The sequence below is a fragment of the Macaca nemestrina genome, chromosome 14 (genome assembly GCF_043159975.1).
Source record: "Macaca nemestrina isolate mMacNem1 chromosome 14, mMacNem.hap1, whole genome shotgun sequence".
Taxonomy (NCBI): Eukaryota; Metazoa; Chordata; class Mammalia; order Primates; family Cercopithecidae; genus Macaca; species Macaca nemestrina.
Genome location: NC_092138.1, coordinates 70,403,185 through 70,425,487, shown reverse-complemented (window position 1 = coordinate 70,425,487; position 22,303 = coordinate 70,403,185). Strand labels below are relative to the sequence as shown.

Sequence of the window (22,303 nt, the reverse complement as noted above, 5' to 3'; positions counted from 1 at the left end):
GAAATTCTGGTAGAACCAGAGTTTTTCTTGAATCACGGGAGGAAAGACTTTTCTGCTGCAGAGAGGAAGACTGATACAGCAAGATACTAATCAAGGGACAGCCAACAACACAGAGATTTAAGAGATACACAGAAACACGTAAATAGGCACATCATTTCCTACACATTAACATGGCTGTGCATCATTGTGCATTCCTTTTCTGAACTGATCTTCATGGGGTAAGGATTTTAATCTTTATTTTACAGATGAAAAAACTGAGGCTCAGAGAAGCTAAGAGATTTTCTCAAGTTACACAACCAACAGTGGTACAGCCAGGACTTATGCTGACCCTGTGATTTCAAGTTTTACCCCTCCTAGCTGTTAAGTATGTCTGATGTTACTAGATGGTGGGATCGTTTATGAAACCTTTTTTTTTTTTTTTTTTCCCCGAGATGGTATCTTGCTTTGTTGCCCAGGCTGGAGTACAGTGGTGCGATCTTGGCTCACTGAAACCTCCACCTCCTGGGTTCAAGCGATTCAGTGCCTCAGCCTCCCAAGTAGCTGGGACTATAGGCATGTCCTAACATGCCTGGCTAATTTTTGTATTTTTAGTAGAGACAGGGCTTCACCATGTTGGCCAAGCTGGTCTCAAACGCCTGACCTCAAGTGATCCACCTGCCTTGGCCTCCTGACATGTTGGGATTACAGGCATGAGCCACCGCATCTGGCCTATGAAATCTTTAAAAAGCATTTTGCTTTATTCTCACTGGAGCTCTCCAGGTACATATTCATTGGTCCTATGTTTCTGTCAACAGTACAGTGACTGGCACATAATTATACCTCAATAAATAATTGCTGAATGTTTTTCCAATGAAAGAATAGTCAGAAGAGTGCTTAGGTTTGCTGTAATACCCTAACCTGGTTGGAGAAGAAACAGCTAATAAGCAACTAGGTGCTTACTGTGGAGCTACCTAGGTGAGAGGAAATGAGACACTTATTTAATTGGGTCTTTTTTTCTTTGTGTTTTCCCAAGAAGCAGTATTAAATAACTAACTAAAAAAAAAAAAAAAAATCAGAGTCCACCTACTTTAATCTCAATTTTGTTCTGGCCCCTAATATGTGAAATAATGTAGCATCATTTAACTTTTTTGAACCTCAGTTTTCTACTCTGTAAAATGGGGATACCTTCCTCAAAAAAAATTTTTTTTTGAGACAGGGTCTTGCTCTGTTGCCCAGGCTGGAGTGCAGTGGTGTGATCGCGGCTCACTACAGCCTTGACTTCCCCAGCTCGAGCAATCCTCCCACCTCAGCCTCTTGAGTAGCTGGGACCACAGGCAGGAACCACCATGCCCATCTAACTTTTAAAAAACTTTTTGTAAAGGCAGTGTCTCACTATATTGCCTAAGCTGGTCTTGAACTCCTGGGCTTAAGCGATCCACCTGGCTGGGTTTCCCTACAATCTCTACTGGGATTACCAGGTATACCATGCCTGGCCTTCCTCAAAATTTTGTTGTGATGATTCAATGTGATAACATATGTGAAGAGCCTGATATATAGTACATGATTAACAAATGACAGTGATGATATTGATAGCAGTTATGATATCTGAAATAATCACCATCCCTCAGCTTCCATATTTATGAAATGGAATGGGTAGAAGTAGAAAGTTTTTGATTTTCAGCCCTGATGTTCTAAGATCCTATAACATCTGGTCCAGTTCAGAATCGTGGCGCCTCTGTTCCCAACAATCCTACACAGTGCCTGGGATTCCATGAAGTCCTGAATATTCTGTTGTGCTAGACCATGGGAGCAAAGTCCAGGAGAAGGAAGCATGGCGGCACGATCCTATGTCATAGACACTTCCCACTACCTCCTGGCACACAGACTCTTTTTTTTTTTTTTGAGAGAGAATCTTGCTCTGTTGCCAGGCTGGAGTACAGTGGCATGATTTTGGCTCCACGCAACCTCTACCTCCTGGGTTCAAGCGATTCTCCTGCCTCAGCCTCCCAAGTAGCTGAGACTACAGGTGCGCGCCACCACGCCCAGCTAAGTTTTGTATTTTTAGTAGAGACAGGGTTTCACCATGTTGGACAGGATGGTCTCGATCTCTTGACCTTGTGATCCACCTGCCTCGGCCTCCCAAAGTGCTGGGATTACAGGCGTGAGCCACCGTGCCCAGCCGGCACACAGACTCTTAACTGGAAGAGATTGGGGAAAAGGGAATTAACTTTTCTTTTTTATTTTCTCCTTATTTATAAATCTATTTAATAATTCCACAGGCTCTCCAAGAGCAGAATGAAATTCAGGGCAGATCCTCCCTTTCAAAAGCTGAGGGAGCTACTTGTGAAACTCCCAAATGAGTGGGAGTAAAGGAAAGTATGTTGGACTAAGCAGCATGTCATGGGGTCCTCGTCCAGGCTCTGCACTGACTTGCTGTGCAATTCTAGACAAGTCACTTAACTGCTCTGAGTCAGTTTCAGCCTCTGGAACAGGAATAAGTGGACTAGCTGATCCCTAAGATTCCGTCTGGCTCTTGCACTAAATGATTCTAAATATTGCTAAATCACACCAGGTATGATGTTATTGCCCAGAACGTGACACTGATTCAGCATTATTTTGTTTAAAAACAGTGGGTTAAATGGAGAGAAAAATACTAAAGAATGAATAGTTTCCCCTGAGAATGGATCTGACAGCTACCTCCTGCGCTGACTCCCCTGAATCCGTGGCTCACAACTCAACAATCTCTCTGCTTCCAATATTTGCTTAGAATCCACCAGAGCATGTAGCTTTCACCCAGGGTCCTCTGCAGGCTTCTGCCCCTGCTGGGCTCACACTTCATGTCTCCTGCACACAGGGAAGTGAAGTCCCTGCCCACCCTGTGTGTGTACTTTTCTCCGATGGAGCCCAGCAAGCAGGAAAGCCAGCCGGCCTGGCCTGCCAGACTCCAGCCAGATCCTCTGGGCTTCACCTGCAGTGGTTTTGATCCAAGCCTCAGAATTTTAGAGCCAAAGTGAATTCAGCCTGAGCCACCAGTAACTTGGGGCTGACTGGAGGGTCAGCATCCAATGCTGGAGGAAAAGAAAAATCTCCTCTGTTGGACATAAGGTTTAAAGGAATGGAACAAAACATTTTAGATTTTTTCTCTGCCTGGCCTACCAGTTTAGAAAAACCTCAACCAATGAATACTGGTCCTAGAGTTGGAAGGACTGGACCCCCAGCTCTGCATCTCTGCTGCCCTACATTGATTGCTCTGTCTCTGGGCTAAGTAGGTTTGGGGTTTGACAAAGAAAATCTAGAAATATTTGCTTACTGATCATGCCAATCGAACATAGGTCAAATGCAAAAAGATTTTTTGTAATGAACTTTTTTCCTGTTTATACTAATTTTTTTTTCATCTTATAGGTGTTATTTTGATCTGTCAGAACTCTGGCTTTCTCACTAGTTAAAGACACGGTATTACATTTACTGACAGCCAAGGCCTAAGGAAGGTTTCTCTGAAGCACCTAGAATGAGAGTCTAGAGCTGCAAACAACAGCAATGGATATTATTTAAGCTAAAATGGGTCTGCATGTTTCATATGGCAGTAATGCAGCTATACAAGCCAGACTTCAGCAATAGCCCAGGCCCCAAATGAGATATTTGTGTGGAAATTAAGTGAGACTCATGGAAAACACCACCCCTCAAAAATTAGTGATGTGAGGCTTTAACAGCAGAGTGGAATCTAATATTTACTCGATCTCAACTTTCAGCCCTGGCTAAGTATGTAGACTATGCTAAGGACACGTTTTTCTCCCCTTAAAATGCTGCTTTTCTCAACTATAGCTCTGAAAATTTTAGATATGATCATTGTATAAGTCAAACTATGTATACATATTCTTAGGTTCTTACACTTTAAAAAGTGACATTTTAAAAATTGGCAATGAAAACAATTGGCAATGAATATATTTCCCCCCAAATTTTTCTTTGCTGATCTAACTCTATGCCCCCCACTCCAAAAAGCAAAAAGCGAAAGACACCTCTCCTCCCACAATGACATCACTGCAATTGTATATTTGTTTACTCTTTTTCTCCTTTACTAGTATGTAAGGTTCATGTGGATAAGGGCTTTGCCTTACTCAGCAATGTGTCCATTGCCCTGGAACAGTGCCTACTACCTAGCAGCCATTCAATAAATATTTGTCAAATGAATTAATTGCTTTTAGGAAAATTTATATCTCTATTGCTCATCCCTTCTCAATCCCATGAAAAGCTGGAAAATTCAAGGTAAAATGGAGTTGTTATTATAAACTATATCGATGGTTCTCAAACCTTAGTGTGCCAAAGAATCATCCAATGGCACTTTTTAAAATACAGATTTTTGCCTGCCTCTCCTTCTTCCCAGTCCTAATTCAGTATGTCTGAGAGGGTGTGGCCTGGGAATCTGCATTTTAAAGCAAACACTCCAGCTCTTTCTGGTAGGAGCAGTCTGGGCACCATGTTTTAGGAAATGCAGACTTGTACTCATAGTGGAACTACAGCAGGTATTAATATTATGGTCAGAATATCAGGGAATGAGAAGGCTGGAGGAGATAATGGGAATGGATTTAGCTTAATCTCTTTACCATTTGGATCAGGTAACTATGGCCCACAGAGGAGCAGGAACTGGCCTGAAATCATCTAGTGAATTGGTAACAATTTGAGAGGGTCTTCTGAGATGCTTCATGAAACCACTCTTTTTGCAGCTTCATTCTGTTTACCCTGTAGATCTAATGTGTCTTAAGCCACATTGTTTCATAGGCTATCTTATGAACACATTTAAATGCCATTTGCTGGTGCCTGGTTTTATCTGAGCAGTATCTCTTGTATTTGCAAGTCTGTTACTCCATTAAGTGGCACTGATTACCAGAAAACCATCCTAGCATGCTGAAAAATACTTGAAATGATCAACTAATGAGGACACTAAGTATGTTTTCTCATTAGTAATTATGCAGGCTCTGAAGCCAAGCCCAGTATCTATACATACTTGTATGGCTAAATTAAAAGCAACTGTGGTGCAGAGAATAGCAACATTTTGAGGAAAGACAAATCAAACGTGACATGTTTTGACTGCACTGATGTACCATGATCTGAGCTCACTTTTGAGGGAGAGAAGTTTGGCCCAAAGGAGAACTGAAGGTCCCAGAGCCAGGAACGCTTCACAGAACTCAGGAGCTCTTTCTGGCCTCTAAAACATTCATTTCCTCTGTGACTTGGAACAAAACCCCTCCACCTCCCATTCCCACAAATGGAGAAAACTGCTCACTTACTACCTTAAAGGAACACATGCTAGTACATGAAGATTAAAACATACTGGGCTGGCAACACATTTCCTCCTTTCTCTATTGACCTGACTCATTGGGGGAATCTAGCATCTTTAATAAATTGTAGGGCTCAAATAAACTCTCAAAGTTGGCAGCGAAAATTCTTATTTATAATGTAATAAATTATGGATACACACTAAAATACTGCTAAGGAGTGGGATCAGGCAGCTATAAATGAAGCAGAGACTTTCGTTTTTCATTTTATCCACTTGTAAATGGTTTGCCTTTAAAAAAAAACCCTATGGAAATATATTACCATTATTGTAATTTTAAAATATTTAATAAAGTTTATATGTTCAAAAATATAATACATTGTCATTAAATAGAAGTGACAGTATGATAAAATAGAAACACACTACTCTGAATGATGAGATCTGGATTTGGTCTTCTACTCTGTCACCGACAATAGGCAAGCCAGTTAACCCCTTTAAGCCTTAATTTACTTTTCTGAAAATATGGGACTTGGATTAGATGATCCCAAGGTCACTCCAGTTCTATGAATTTGTATATGTAAAACTTTAAGAAGGAAGGTATTATGAAAATTGAATTTCAGTGAATGACAGTATTAAGAAAATTACTCAAGCCATAAATAATACCACACAGACCTAGAGCCTTAGTGAAATTATGTAAGAATATATGTGATGGTCAGCAAAGGAAACAATTTAAAAAGTGAAATACTACAGAACGGGAGAAAATATCTGCAAGCTATCCATCTGACAAGGGATTAATAACCAGAAGATATAAGGAATTCAACTCAATAGCAGAAAAAAATAATCTATTTAAAATATAGGTAAAAAACCTAAATAGACATTTTTCAAAACAAGACATAGAAATAGCCAACAGGCATGTTTAAAAATGCTCAACATCACAAATCAACAGGAAGATGCAAATCCAAACCACAAGGACATATCATCTCATCCCAGTTAGAATGATTATTATTAAAAAGACAAAAAATAAATGCTGGTGAGGATGTAGAGAAAGGGGAGCACTCATATACTGCTGATGAGAATGTAAATTAGTATAGCCATTATGGAAAACAGTATGGGGGTTCCCCAAAAAGCTAAAACTAAAACTACCTTAATTACTCCTTGTGTTGATGAACTCACACTTCCACAGCAGCTAGTATGGTCAATACTTGTTATTAGACAAGTGAGTGGGAAGAGGCCCCCCTCCTTCTCTCTCCAGATCTGTCTTTGGGAGAATAGTTCTTTTTGCCACAGGGCAAAAGAGTGACCCAATTTCACCAAATCTTTTCCCTTCCTGCCTACATATTTCCATTTCCCCCAGTCATTCATTACAAGTTCCCAGAAACAGTAAATCCCAGCTTAGAACTCAATCTGTGAAGTACAGTCTGACAGGACAGAGTCCATGCAACCATCATCAACTTGGGTCTGGTCCCATACTTCTACTACTGCAGCTGAAGGTAATGTGGCATCCCTCCCTTCTACCACACACGTTCTTTGTTGGTTCATTTTGAGTGTATATGGAATAAACTTCCCAGATCTTCTTAACATGAACCACTGACAAGCCAAGGCTCTCCCATTTGTTTAAATTCTAAATGCCGAGCTTCACATTTATTTTTGTTAACTTTCTTTGTGATGGTTTCAGCCCTTCCTGTTCCAACCTGTCGAGATCACTCTGAATGTTGATACTGACATCCATCATATTAGCGATCCCTCCCAGCTTTCTGTCATTTGCAAATGTGATCAGCATGCTCCTATGCTTTCATCCAAGTTTTTGATGAAAACTCACTGTATTTTTAAAAAGTCTTTTAATTTAGTTGATTTGGGTCCAATTTTTGATAATTGTGTAATGCTATCTAAAAGCAGGGGAATCCAAGTTATGAGGTTCAACCTGATTCCAAAATAATGCAATTAAAATAAATATGCTTTGCAAAATTGAGCCAGGCCCCAAAGGTAGTACCAATGTGACCTAGACTCTGGCATGGTCAATCTGCTATTTTGGACAAAGCTAACAATTAAATTGGATAAATGTTTGTTGATGAGGATGATGACTCTAGACTAACAGACTGAATGGTGCAGAGGCAAGCAAACATACTAGATTGATTTTTCAGTGTGGAGACAGTTCCCAGCTGGGACAACTCAAAGTGCTGGGAAAGGTTTGCCATTGAATGACTAATTATGCCATGTAGACTCATAATTGGATAATTGGGGGCCAAAAAATCACTTTTGAGGCCTAAATTATCTGAAGTGACCATCTATTGTGCTTTCAAATGCCCTGGAACAATGTCAGATTGCGTGCTATAGCCTTAGCCTAGGCAGTGCTAAGAAGCTTCACTAATTCAGATGAACTGCATATGGAGAGGCCAGGGTGCTTCTGGGAGGAGAACTCTTCATTTCTGCATACTTTTCTAGCACCTACTCTCACTGGAAGTAGAGAGGCAGTGAAGGCTGGTATTTAGGAGCACAGATTTTAGGTTCAATACACTTGGCTCCTAATATACTTGGCTCCTAATTCTGTCTTTGCTGCATGTTAGTTCAGTGACCTTGGGCAAGTCAGCGCTTTAGATTCTCCCAGTTTAAATTTCCTTATCTGTGAAATAGAGATCATAATACTTACCTCAAGAGTGTTCTGCCTGACACCTAATGTGTAGTGTTCGTGCTCATTAGGACATTCAACAAATGGCAGAGTAAGAAAGTTTGGCCAAGGAAATAACATACAGGGCACTGCGCTAAAGCTTTGACAAGTATAATTGTAATTAATCTTCACAAACAACCCCAGGAAGTAGATGTTGCTATTACCCCACAACACAGAAGAGAAAACTGAGCAATCAAAAGGTGTAATCAGTTGCTCAAGGTCACTTAGCTAGTAAATGACAGTGTTGGGATTTTCATCTAGGCCCGTGTGATTCCAAAGAAGCCTAAACTGTTAACTTAGTTTTATTATTCTGCTTTATTCTCTTACACTATTATTTGAGACTTGATTGTAGTCAAGAGCCACTACTTATAATCAGAGTAAGAGTCCTCAGCCTTTGATGCTAAGGATCTACCATGCTTCTCATATGATGTTTTGTGATCAGGTGCAGAGAGGAGGCTTTGCAGCCTATAATGAGGGTGGGGAAGAGGGAAAGAGGATCACAGCAGGTACACTAATCATTTCTATCAACACTGCAACCTAAGAGAAGGGCACATAGCAGGGACACACACTGTTTGCCAGCCATTCAGCCAGAAGCTTGAAACACTGATTAGACCTGGGGAGGGCAGTTTGGTAGTAGCTACCAAGACAGATCAACCGACTGGGGGCCTCTGGACTGGTATTTCTTTATCTGAGTGCAAGCTGTATTTCTAAGGTGTTGTTTTTTGTTTTGTTTTGTTTTTTCTTCAAGTAGGAGGGATAATGATGCCTACAGTTCATGGTGGTTTAAAGGATTAAATGAGATAATGTACCACAATGTCTAGCATATAGAAACTGCTCGATAATTGTGATATTTTTTTCCTTCCCTTCCCTAGTCATTGAGACCCTGTTTTGCTAGAAGTTTGCTTTTCTAAGTCCTTTAAAGAAATTGCCTTACAGAGCTGTTTATTCATTTGCTCAGAAAACCCTTTCTCATGGTTCTTCTCTGTGGTATCCAAATTTTGAGGAATTTGCAGGGTTCAGACTGATGGGATTTTACTATATCCCATAGGAAATAAAAATGTTGATATGTTTTGGTTGACTTAACTATAACAACACCAATCATTTATGGTCTTAAAAACGTTTTCACAACCATCATTCTTGTGCGACTGGTGTTCAGAACACCCCTCCGAGGTTAAATATTGTAATCATCTCCACCGTAGGCAGGAGAGAGCCAAAAGCAGGAACCAGGTGACACAGGCAGGAAGCAGCAGAGGTGGCTTTCCGTCCGAGTCCTCCTGACATCTGATGTCACAGCCAGAGCTCGCTCCTCTCCACCAATGGTCTAATCCCTCTGAATAAGCACCAGGTCAATCAATGCTGATGCAATTGGATAAACTGCTTAAGAATAACTTGAGGCTCACCCAGATGGTTTGAACACAATATGAAAAAAAACAGTAGTCACTTTGTCTAGATCATGAGAGAAATCTACAAATTGTAGTTCGCCTGTGCAGATTTTCATTGGCACAACCACCAGGAATCCTGCAACAATGTGTATGACAGGTGCAGCACTGTCAGGGTCATTTGTTAAGGCATTTAGAGATTCAATAAGGCAAAAATTATTTGGTGCAATGGATGCATTGAATTGCTAAATGAAGCGAGAAATATAGAAAAAGTATGGAAAGTGTCTAACATGATGCCAGACACAAAATCATTCAATCAACTCTTATTACTAGTAGCCATAAATAAGAGACCCTGATCATTCATTTGAAAGAAGGAAATCATAAAACTTACTCTGGAATAATCAAGATCTCTGGGTGTTGAGTCTGTTAAAGCTCGGACAAGGGCATTCATCATGCAGACTGGAGGAGAAGGTGGAGAGGGCTGAGAAGGTTCCTGTTGTAATGGGCTCTTTGGTTTGGAAGGCAGACGACCTCTCCTCCCTTTCAGACTATCTGTACGGACAACTGATGCCAAAAGAGACAAAGAAAACAATCTTCAAAGATTATGGACTGAATGACCATAAATCACAAAAAGGAATAAAAACACATTACAGTTGAGCAATCATTAATGAGACCAACCGTTTAAAAGTGGTAATAAGTTTGGAATAATATTCACACAATGATTTCATGAGAGTTGAAACAAGCAGCATAAAAGCCACCCATATTTACATTTGGTAATGAATTAGCCCTAAAAGTCTCCTTCTTAAATAGAGCAAAGATGTATGTATACAAGTCCTCTATTAATTTTGAGAAATTAGAATAAATAGTCCTAAGTTATTTTAAAATGTAGATATATATGATAAAAATAAAATGTTGAAAGGAAAAAGGAACTAGTAAAATTCACCATCCCAATGTAAATATTAACTTTTTTCAGTGATTTCTGAGAATACGTATAAGCAAACTGCGTAAAAAGCATTATATCCATACCTTCTTTTACCATTCCAACACTGAGACACTTCTGAAATCGACAGTACTGACATCGGTTTCGACGTCTCTTGTCTACTGGGCAGTTTTTATTTGCCAGGCAAACATATTTTGCATTTTTCTGTACTGTTCTCTGAGAAAATATAATACAAGATAGTCAACTGATAGTTTCTGGAAAGAGGTAGGACCTGACAATATGTATTTTAATTACAATGTGAAAAGCGACAGTGCAATTCGTATAATTCGATAAATTTAATTTCCTAACACGCTAGCCTGCAGGAAAAACAATTTTATTAGTGTTAGCCGCTGACAATGAAAATCATCTCAGATTGTTCTAAAGCAAGTCTCAGGAGACACCCAACTCTGAATGATAAAATCATATCTGAAATTACCAGGTCAACATATCATACCTTGGAGAATTAGATTATCTCCACTTTTAATATCCCTTTGGGAACAATTTTCTACTTGTTCCACTCCCCTGATTATTGCTGACCTTATTAAAATAAAATCAAAATTATCTGGGATACACTTTGTTTGCTATCACTATTGTAAGTCAAATATCACAGTAACTGGCTTTGTTACCCAACAGAGATGAAATCATAAAAAGCAAAATCAGGATTTTTCTAATTAAAACATATAGGAAATAATGTGTTAATGCAAAATAATTCACTTAATCAACCTGTATAGCTTATTTTATCTTTAAAGACCATATATGATAAACAGTCCATTCCTGATTTTTCAAAGCAAAATCTTAAAAGCAGTTATTACAAAGCATTATTATATCCAAGGAAGAAAACAAAAAACCTCAAGGGACAAAAGAAAAAGAGACAAAGAAAGAGATATGAGAGCCATATATTTTCAGTGAAAATTCCTATTAATAGGTCATTTCATAAATGTCTATTGACATAGACTCAATAACCATATTGTAAAAAACATAATAAAACTTAAGCTTGGATAGAAAAATGATGTTGGATTTTTCAGAATCCATATAATTTAGAAATGACACATGGAGAAATAAACATATTTCATCCTCCAAATTTAAACAAATGCTTGCTTTTTAAATTGAAAACATATGTGCAAATGAATGTATTTTTACCACTTAGGGTGAAACTATTCAGAAATTACCTGGATCTATACAACTCCAAATAGAGCAGAAAGTTGAAATTTATTTTGGAAGCCTGGGCTGCATTAAAAAAAAAAAAGAAAATAAATCCAGGTAACTTGGGCTTCGTGATCTATTTTGTGTTCAAATATCTAGATTCGTTTTCAACCTTTACTTTTAGTCATTCTCAACCCCCATGTTTCAGTTTTACCCTGTTACCTTTTAATTTCATTTTAGGGGATAGTTTCTAGATTGCTTATATAAAAATATAACAAAGCCAACCTATCTCAAGTCTAAGACATGTCTCCCCTGCCATAGTAGGTGACTTTAGTTTAAAATGCAAAATTCTGAAACACAGGCATACTTCTGAGGTTCCAGCATTTAAATTCTTAGCAGTCTGTAAGGGTAGGATACGTGTATTTCCTGAATAAAGCTTTCATTGAACATGCAGTAATTTCTAACACTCTATTTCTTGCCATCATCCTCAAGGCTGTATGCCAATTTGAGTGCTGATGGCATTTTGCTTCAGGTATACATTTTCCCAATAACCTGAAGCCTTTCATACATTTGTGTGTGTGCACAGTTTAAGGACAGGGAGAGATCGTTATGGTTCAATCACCGAATTCCTATCATTAACTGCACTTCATGTCACATTTTTAAAGAACTCAATTTAATGGTAGAAAGCCACTGGGTAAAACCTGCTCCGGTTCCCTTAATTAACAGATCTGTGGGGTGGTTCTCCCCCATCTTGCCCCCACCCTTTCAAGTATAGATTTGTTTTCAAGGGATTGCTGCAGAAAAGGGAAGCTGTTGGGGAACACTTAATTGACATTTCTAGACTCAGAATGTATTACCACTCTGGTATTTTGGTCAACTCTCAATTATTTAGGGATAATTATATTTGTAGATTATTCATAATTCTTGTTTTTTTCTTTTCCCCCTTCTGCTGCCAGTTTCACTGTCCTTCAGCATTTTCCACTGAAATCCTGTAAAAATCAAATCTGCTAAAGGAATGCAGTTACTTGAAAGTAGCTCTGATAAAGCTTGAGTAATTAAGACAAAAAATGGCTAAACTCAATGGCTAAAAAATAAAATAAAATAACCAAGATTCTGCATTTAAAACATCATAATCCCGAATATCTGTATGGCACTTAACATACTGCAGTTTTTCCACAAACATTTTCTTGTTTATCTGCAGAACTCAAGTAGTGATATGATTAGTATCTGAAGATCAAAAATAACTGTTGCTTGTTGCTATGTATATCCCTCCACAAATGTGTATTTTTACAAATACTTTATAGCTTTTGTTTAATAATGAACTATTTGTATAGCCCTTTAAAGATTATAAAGCGCTTTCATATATATTTCATCTCATTGAATACACAGCCCTTCTTTGAGTTTTATTCATTGATACGGAAACAGGCCTAGAATGAAGGGTCATGCCCAACATGATACAACTGGAAGGTGGAAGATTAAGGTCTTCTATTTGAATCTTCTCTCTCCAATTCTGGTGTGCTCACAGATATATCCTATTGGCCTCCCAAATCCAAGTTACCCAATCAGCATCCCGCTTCCTCTTTCTCTCTACCCTGTCCAGCACTAGAGGATAGGGAATAATTTGTGTGGGTTTGTAAATGACTGAAATAATGGCCAGTGGGGTGGGGAGTGAGAAGGATGGCACAGAAGTAAGTGTCTGATAAAGTCTGGGAGTCAATAGCAAAAGGTAGCACAGCAAAAGAGCAAGGTCTTTTCCCTAAGTGGCAGAAATAACACTGAACTCAGGAGTCAGGGGAAATCAGCTGGAAACATCTCATGGGCAGCTAAATCACTGCTTACAGCCTGCATAAGGCTTCACCGCTCCAGGCCTCAGCTTCCTCGTCGGTAAAATATGGGGCGGGCTGATGGCCCTCCCACTGGAAAATTTCTCCGTTAGGCCTGTGAGGGAATGAACTATGTCTACACCTGGCACCGTATATGGTACAGAGATAGGGAAAGGTTCCTAGAGGACACAAGACCCCAAGTTCTATCTTCTATGGAAAGAGCTGCCTCTTTCCACAGAAGAAGACAGTTGTCCCGTCTCCCAGAGCTGCAGAACTGTGAAAAGGGAGTGGACTTTGGGGTCACACAAACATGGGTTGGTACCCTGCCTCCATCTCCCTTCTCTGAAGGTGTGTCCTGAGGCAGCTGATTAACTTCTTCAAACCTCAACATCCTCATCTACAAAACAAGGATAATTAATATCTACCTTTAAAACAGTTACTAAAAATAGCTAGTGAGTGGCCAGAATTCAATCTTGGATGTGTCTGACTCTAGAGCCCCAGCTCTTACTGTAAGGATTAAATGAGACACAAATGTCCAGGGCTTGGTATGCACACCCTATCCCCTCAGACACCCTGGATGGACAGACAAAGCAATGAGGTTTTTGCATTTTCGAAGTCACAGGTCCTTTTAAGACTCTGCTGAAAGCTCTCCAGAAAAATGTTCATAGGGCAGTGTCCGGCCAGGAGGTTCACGGACCCCTCGGAGTCCGTCTCGGGTGGCCTGCTGTACCTGGACCTCAGTAGAAAGTCCCTGAGAAAATGGATGTGAAGGTGCTAGGAAGGGCTGCAATAAAGCACGATGCACCGATTACAGCTCTCAAACAGGGAAGAACAAGGATGCTCCTACACCCACTTAGAAGCTCCCTTCAGTGAGGGGTCTGGGTGCGGAGGGGAGGGGACGCCGAGCGCTCACCTTGAAGAAGCCCTTGCAGCCCTCGCAGGTGCGCACGCCGTAGTGCTGGCAGGCGGCATTGTCCCCGCACACTGCACACGTGCCCTCGCCGGACGACGAGCTCCTGTTGGGCGGCGACGGCAGGCTGGGACTCTCGCCCAGCAGGCTGGACGCGGTAGGAGAGGGCGTGAGGCCGAGAGGCGGGAAGGCCAGCGGGGCCGCCCTCTTGGCCAGCGGCAGCCCGTACGGGTGGCCCTCCAGCGCGGCGACCTGGCTGCCCGCGGCAGCTGCGGCTCCCAGAGGCAGGCTGAGCGCGGCAGCGGCCGTCGGGTCGTAGCCGAGGTGGTGGCCGCCGGCCGGGCTGGGCGCGGGGGGGTGCGGCGGCGAGGGCTTGAAGTGGAAGAGCGGGAAGCGCCCGCCGGCCACCGTAGGCACCGCCTTCATCGGCGGGTCCAGCAGCGAGCCGGGCGCAATGCAGCCGGGCGCCGAGGGCAGCGCGTCGTCCCATAGCGCCCCCGCCTGCGGGGGGAAGGCCGGCGTGGTGGGGGTGGACGGTGGGGACTGTTTGAAGTACATGGAGGTGCTGGGGAGCACCTCGTCCTCTGGGCTGGAGGCGGGAGGAATGGATGGCTGTTGATGCTGCTGCTGGTGATGGTGGTGGTGGTGGTGGTGGTGGTGGTGATGGTGGTGGTAGCTGGGCGCCCGCCCCTCCTCCACTTTGATCAAGGGCCGCTGCATTTGGTACACGCAGGAGGGCTTGAGTTCGTAGTTGCTCGAGTAGCCCTCGACGAAGGTACTGATGCTGGGCAGGGACGTGGTGGCTGTAGCCGTGATCTCAGTGCTGCCGAGGTCCATGGTCAGCTTGGTGTAGTCAGGGTTCATGATCTCCGTGGCGTATTCCGAGCTGTATGTCTGCGCAGCATAACTGGAACCTGGAGGCGAAGGGCTATATTGGGCTTGGACGCAGGGCATATCTGCAGGGACCGAGAAAAGGGTCTCTCAGAAGCAAGTTAACACTTGTTTTCTAGCCAACAGGCAGCACTGAGTTCACTGTTCTCTAATCTGGGAAATAGAGAGGAAGTGTCATCCTGTCCTCCTCCTGGTAGCACAGACACAAAGCCCCACACTTATTTACTTCATCCCTAGTAAGGAAGCTGAATTCTTGACAAAGGGGTGCCAAAACCTGACCTGTGGACCTCTGTGCCTATCTTCCCTCCCTTGCCCTGTCCTCCACCAGATTTGGGAAACTTGAAGTCTTTCCTCATAAGCTCACAGATGTTTTTAAAAAGAGGCGTTGAGTCCTGTAAACTAATTGGAGTGGCCTCCTCAGCTATAACCTAGGAGGACAAAGAGAAAGCCAGCGGTTTATTTGGGGGGAAAGAGGCCATTGGTCCCCCAAGGCACACACATTGATTTGTAAACCTGAGTTAGTCAAAAAAAAGCTACCCTGTGAGAGATTTAGTGGCCAAGGGAGAGAGTTGACATTCTAACATTTTATGAGTGCCAATTGAGGCTGCCCACACACGTTGTGGTTGCTTTCTCCCACCCCCTCCCCACTCCTCCAATAGGGCTAGCAGCCTGCACAAACTGGACCCCTGTTGATAACTTCAGTCAGCTAGGTGGGGACATAGGCCCAGGAAATGGACTCGGGGGAGTTTATACCATCTGCAAAGAAAAAGATCAGCAGCTGCAACAAAACACCCACCCATATATATATATATATATACACACACACACATATATATCCCAATTCTAACTAATAAAACAAATCAGTGGCTGTTTTGTGATAACAGTTTATAACTATTATAATAGGCAAGTTAGTATTGGTATTTCCTTATGACACTAGAATTAGTACCCCGATAAAGAAAAAAGCAGTTTCTGAATAGACTTGATTTCTCTGCCAGTTTGACTATGTTGCCCCCAAAGTGGCTGGTATCCAGGGTGCTTACTATTGTTCAGAGAGGCTGAACTGAGTGAGAAGGCTCTGAGAATTATTAGATGTTGTGGATGATTTATCTAATTGTTTTCCTTTCTTTATGGCTAAATATAAATGGTAAAAAAACGGTGGTTTCTGGTGGTTGGTTTTTCTGAGCCAAAGGAAAACCAGGTGCTTAACGCCTCTTTGGAGTCTATAGTGTAAAAGGTGTGACTAATAGAGAAGTGAATACTTCACATTTCCTTTGACATCTTTCTCTTACCCACATTTCCAAATCTGATTGAGTCATGCATGTATGGGATGAAATCTTGACTTGAAAAAAGGTGATGAGGGCCTGTTGGAAGAAGCAGTGATGAGGAGAGGCCAGTTCAAGCTTTTCTTTAACAAGCAGGGCCTTAAAAATACACTCACTAGTTTGAAGTCCAGTAACTTATCTTGCTGTCCAGTTGCTGGGATGAAATGAAAGGCTAATCATTTAAAAGAAAGAACACTGCCTGATCTTTCATCTATTCTCCTTCTCCCTTCAGCACCTCTAGGATTTCTCCCTTAGTCTTTTCTGTCATTCTTTCCGGCCAGTCCCTTCCTATTGCTCTTATTTGTGTCTTTCTGAGGTTTCTCTCTAGAAGATGAGCTTGCTGGGATTGTATTCTATTTATCTGCATTATCTATTGTGCCCACACAGGCTTGGCACCTAGTATTCCTTTAACAAATTTGTAAAGAGGTGGTACAAACCAAACGTGCAATCTGTTCTTTCGCCAAACTCAAATTTACTCTTTGGTTTTCAGCTCAAATGCTTTTCTCCTTCCCTCGCAGCTTCAATCATCCAAACTTCTGCACCCAAATGATTTGAGTTGTATATAAATGAAAATGCTCAGTATTGCTCTAAGTGATTCCATAACTCTTACATGTGTACACTGACTACAAAAGAAGAGCAAAAATGAAATAAAAATGTGTAATATACCCTAATCTATTGGTGTATTTGTATTTCTCTTAGGAAAATTAATTTTGAGCAATGCAAGCTTAATTTAATTTGGCTGCTCCACTCAGTAGCAACAGGGTGTGGTATACAGAGGAGCTTCCCATGAGGAAGCCACCTGTGTTGTGAAATTCGCGGCCAGCCGTCACTGTCCTGGCACTGGGCAGATCGACCACGCTGCCCGCTGAGTGTGTGGTTCCCCCACCCACTTCCCTCGGCCAGGGAGGAGAAAAGGGTCGTGCCTTCGTACCTACCTGGAGGGTATCTTGCGCGCTGAATGGTGGGGCTGGGGGTCTCTCCAGCGGAGGCTGAGAGTGTAGGAGCAGCGGACGTCCGGTGAGGCGAAGTGCCGGCAGTGCTCCCTGGCACCGCTGAGGGTCCAGGCTCAGGGCCCGGGCTTGCCGGGCTGCGCTCTTCCACAGTGGGCTCTACAGGCACGGGGAGAGAGGACATAGGTCACAGTGAGACCAGGATGGGTCACTACGACCCGGGCTGGGCGCATTGGGGACTGGGGGAATTGGTTGGCGACCTCTAGAAATGCTACATTAATTACAAAGAATTATCATAAAATTAAGGGTGATTAATGGTACAGGAGTCCCCTGGGCAAAAAGCATCACGCAGCCTTGGGGAAGCCGAGGAAAGGTTGTACGAACCCACTGCGCCTACCACTGTTTTGTGGCACTGGAACCGAGGCTAAAAAACGCGCAGCCTGTTATCGCCCAGAAATTGATCTCTCTGCCCCCACAATTGATTCCGAGCTTGCGAAGTCAGGAAAACCGAAGAAAGCAGAACACTTGAAGAACGAGCTCCGCCGGAATACGGGGGTCAGTGAGTGTTCACTAGCGGAAAAAAGCCATTTTCCAACTCCGCCCGCCCCCATCCCTCAAATACAAATTTTACACGTTGCATAGGAAATGCACAAGGTCCGGAACGAATGCATGAATGCCCCAAGGAATTAAGAAAGTCTGCGCTTTTCATTCTAAATGCTAATGGAGCTTCGCTTCTATTAGCCGCGAGTTTCAAGGGCCAGGGGTCAAGCAAACAAAAGAGCACAGCAAAGGAAGCCTGGCGCTGGAAGCAAGGGGACGAAGCGGACGGCGTTCGCGGCCGATGGGGCGGGCGAAGGCAGGTCCCCTGTACCCAGAGGGCGGTGTCTTCGAGGGTGGGCCGCTTAGAGACTCCCGGCCACCCAGCGGCCTAGAGGGGGCACATTCCTGAGGGCGCCCACCGCGGCTCCGGGACCAGCGTCTCAGCGCACAGCCTCAGCGAAACTTTGTAGCTGAAAGCGCAGCTCAGCAGGCCTCAGGGAAGGAACTGGGTGCCCCAAACTCTGGCCTATAGCGCCCCCTTTGCCCGGGGTGGGCACAGCTCGAAGAGTGGGAACATGCATCGAAAAACCCCCAAATCAAACCAAGCCAAAAACCTCTGAGGTGCGCGGGGCCACGAGGGTCGTCTGCTGGCGCCCCTGAGCCCGGGGCTTGCCTGCAGAAAGACAGAAAGGGACTCGGAGCCCCCAGGCCCAGGTAACCCTCAACGGTCAGGAAATGGGGGATTCCCTTGCCACCCCCAGCCCCAGCCAGAGCTGCTCCGACGGAAACCTTTCGCTCGCTGTAGAGCAGGTAGAAGCGGATCTTCCCATGGCTGTAGCGCGTGCTTCCCGTCTCCCCGCATCTTCAATGGGGGTCTCCAGCAATCCCCCACCCGCCCCTTCAGTGGGTGCCCGCAATCCCGTCCCGCATTCCCCGAGGGCCTTTCAAGCGGAGTCGTTCTCTGAGGGGAGGCCTCTGAACTCGGGTGGGCGGGGACCGCCTCTCCCCAACGAAGGAGTTCCCCTCGAGAGCCCAGCGTTCGCGGGAGGGACCCACACTACCTTTCCTCCAGCCCAGCCCAGCGCCCCGCCGCTCTCTCCGCCCCACAAACGACCGGTTACCTAGGCAAAGCCTCAGCGCCTGGAAACACGTTCTGCCGCTCCGGTTTGCGGCCGCCGGGGCCAGGAGCACAGAGCCTTGGGGTTGTAAATTAGTAAGAAATAACTACCTCTGTCAAAGCCCCTTTCTTTCTCGTGGGCAGACGAAAGGAACACCCCCGTGTTCCCCTCCCCGTGGTGAAGTGTGTGGAGGAAACCGTGAAACGCACCATTGTGACCGGGGCTCCTCTGCGGAGTTTCCAACCCTGGGGAGCGGGGGCGGAGGTTGGGCGGGGGCAAGAGCAGCGAAGGAGAGACTGACAGAAAGGGAAAGACTGAGATTCTCAGAAAGACCGAGGGAGACGAGACAAACCGCGGGGAAGAATTTCTGTGAGCGCACGGTCCCAGGGAACGGGGTGGGTGTGTGCCGGGCGTGGGGGCGGAGCGGGAGTGGAGGTTGCTGTGGCCTAAGGAGCCTTTGATACTAACTCTGCGAGCATCTTGTTCAGCGAAAATAACTCGAATAAAGTAACTTCATTCATTGTGCCCATTAGCCACGTTGGGCAGCTTTTTCTTTCCCCAGCTCGGTTCTATAAAATATTTCCCCGTCGTGGGAAAAGGAGATCCGGCATTGGACTCGTGATGGAATGACTGACGGCTCCCTGTACTTCTCTCCCGGCACTGCAAGGCCCTGGGATCACAGCCCGACATTTCTGATTACTAACTCCTCGCAGCTCTTCGCTCTGGAGAATCCGGACGCATAAATAAATAAAAGACAATCTCCAAGAACGTTTTTGGAAATTAAGGGACAAATGCGTTCTTCCTCGCCTCTGCCCCGAGGCTTCCAACAGTTTGGATAAGTGCCTTTGGAAGTGAGTCTCCGCAGACCGCGCTCGCATGACCGCTTTCGTCTCACCACCGAGAACTTTCCTTTCTACTAATAGTAAAACACTCGGAGCAACTTCTCCAAAAGCGCGAGTTCTGTCAGTGAAAAAGTAAAGCATGCCTTTCCCATACCGAACCAAGGTCCGGAGGAGAGGGACACCGTCCCCACACGTGTCAGCGCGCGGGAGTCGCCAATTACACCCGATTTACCTCCTAAGGGAAAAGTGTAAACCGGCATGTCAGCGACGCCAGGCAGACGTGCCTAGTGGAACCCCAGGCTCATTTCAATACAATAAGCCACATTCCTACAATTACGCCCTCTTTCCTGAGGTCCTCCGAGTGCCTCTGCAAACTCTGACCACGGCTGCCTAGGCCTTTCCCTCCCAAGCTTCCTTCCAGAGAACCAGCTCGGTGCCACCATTAGGAACATTTTCTTGGACCCACCAGAGCTCCTATGTTCAATCCTACTTAAAAGGCAGGAAAATTACTGCCGTTCATCACCGGAGCTGCAACTCCCTGCCGCTGCCGCCGCCGCCGCCGAGAGCATCATTACCATGACAACTAGAGCCGAAATACCCTGAATTACATCGCTGGAGCCGCTATAGCACAAATCCCGGTCCTCCTCTTTGTTAGAGGCTTTTCGCCTCTTCGAGTGGGGGAGGAATCCCACGAGCTCCAGAGATCCCCGCGGGCCCACTACAGGGGAAAAGTTTCAGATCAGAACCTATGGGCCGCTGGGCTAGCAAAGCCGGAGCCGGGCGGCAAGGTCGGGGAGGAAACCCCACACTCAAAGTTGTCAATTTCAGGAGCGACGCTTCCCAGCAAGCCAACTTTTTTAGCAAGTCCCCTTATTAACTGGGCGAATCTCATACGTACTTGAGTGCTGTGGCGGTTCCGTCTTTAGAGCGAGTTTCTAGAGAGCTGTCCCGAAATCTGCACTGGTGGGGAGTCACAGCTGCTGTCCCGGAAGGGCTGCGGTGTACAAGCCCAGCGGCTCCCGGAGGCGGTGAGCGGCTGGTAGGGGATGCTGCGATCCCGACTCATGGGAGAGCACAGCCGAGAGGTTCCGCGGGCGTCCTGGCTCGGGCTGTGACCAGGGGGGAGGATGCCGCCGCTGTTCCCACCTCCACGGCCACTGCCGGCACCGTCAGCGTTGCAAAGTGAGCCCGGGAGGGGCGTCCGGCTGCGGCGCCGCGCTGCACCAGCAAGGGCTCAGGTCAAGAGGGGTGTGAGCGCGCGGGAGAGCGAAGTGTGTGTGCGGAGCGTGTGTGCGCGCTTGTGTCTGTGTGTGCGAGTGAGGGAGCGGGTGTGAGCGCGTCTGTGTATGGGGAGCGGAGGAGGAGCAGGAGCTGGAGGGGTGGGGGGCGGGAGGCAGGAGACTCCGCTCTCCCGGCTGCGCGTTCGCTCGCTCTCTCGGCACGTCATTTATGCCACAGGAGCCCTAGCGGCCTCTCCATAGAGTGCCTGGAATGCGAGACGTCAATGTGACGCCATGGGACGCTACGTCACCCTCCTCCTCCCTCCCCTGGCCCAGCCGGTTCCGCGTGTGCGAGGGAGGGTGTGTGTGTTCGTGTGCGCGCGCGCGCGTTTCTCGGCCAGTCGCACGGCCGCACAATGGAAACTCCGCCGCACGGCCGACCGGGGGCTTCTCGGACCCGCGGTGCCAGCCCTTTTGCAGCGGAACCGCTCGCCAGGGCGTGCGTCTGCGGGAGGGTGCAGCGGCCTGCCCATGGGTCAGGCGGGACCGCCCAGCTGTCAGGCTCGGGTGGAGTAGAGTTGGAGGAGTGCTGCTGGCGCGCCTCCGAGGCTGCCCCGAGGCACGGAGCCAGGGCGAGGGGGGTAAGGGAGAGGACAGCTCTTCCGAAAGGGAAGGCTCCGCCAGCCAGCTTCTGACCAGCTTCAGTGACCTGGCAGCCGGTGCAGAAGGCGTCTGGCACCAGCCCGAAGACGCCCTGAGGTGCAGCTGCACTTTCCTTATGCAAAGGCTCTAAAGCTGTTTACGTCTCTCCGGTCCTCTGCGCCCAGGCTAATCCTCCCTCCCCGCATCATTTACTGGGTGCGTGTTTCACACAGGGATGCAGATAGTTCCGGGGATAAGATTTGATTTCTTTACACGTACGGCGTGGGTTTCTTAACTGGACACGTTATAACCCAGCGAAGTGCACATCCATCATCCACACGCGCGCTGCAGCAGAAACTACTCAATGTGTATAAAACAAACACACACGTGTTGAACAGCTGAGCGGGTCTGACTACTGCAAATCATTCCTCCTCCCCAGCACCGGGTCAGAAATGGAACTCTCAACTAGCACTTTCACTTTTTGATGGTTGTAGATGCCCTCCGCCCACATCTTCCAAATTAAACATTTCGAAATCAATCAACAGGATTTATTAGTCAGTCCCTCGCTAGGGGATTTGCTTTGGTCTCCTGGGACACATTTGTCATGAAATGGTGTGCCGATAGCCTG

The 22,303-nt window shown here is 45.4% G+C and overlaps 1 protein-coding gene across 2 annotated transcripts in view; it reads right to left on the bottom strand.

Annotated features, from left to right (window-relative positions):
- LOC105480963 (nuclear receptor subfamily 4 group A member 3) overlaps window positions 1–21,235 on the bottom strand; it is a 44,103-nt gene extending 22,868 nt beyond the window's left edge. Inside the window, exons 1-5 of one of the 2 annotated variants that reach the window (XM_011740180.3) lie at window positions 20,712–21,235; window positions 17,299–17,472; window positions 14,154–15,106; window positions 10,322–10,451; window positions 9,687–9,859 (exon numbers count right to left, since the gene is read on the bottom strand). In XM_011740180.3, coding sequence (XP_011738482.1) covers window positions 9,687–9,859; window positions 10,322–10,451; window positions 14,154–15,104 — 1,254 coding nt within the window. In that variant the 5' untranslated portion in view covers window positions 15,105–15,106; window positions 17,299–17,472; window positions 20,712–21,235. The other variant, XM_024792600.2, reaches the window with a different exon arrangement.
- Between the last annotated feature and the right edge of the window lie 1,068 nt (window positions 21,236–22,303).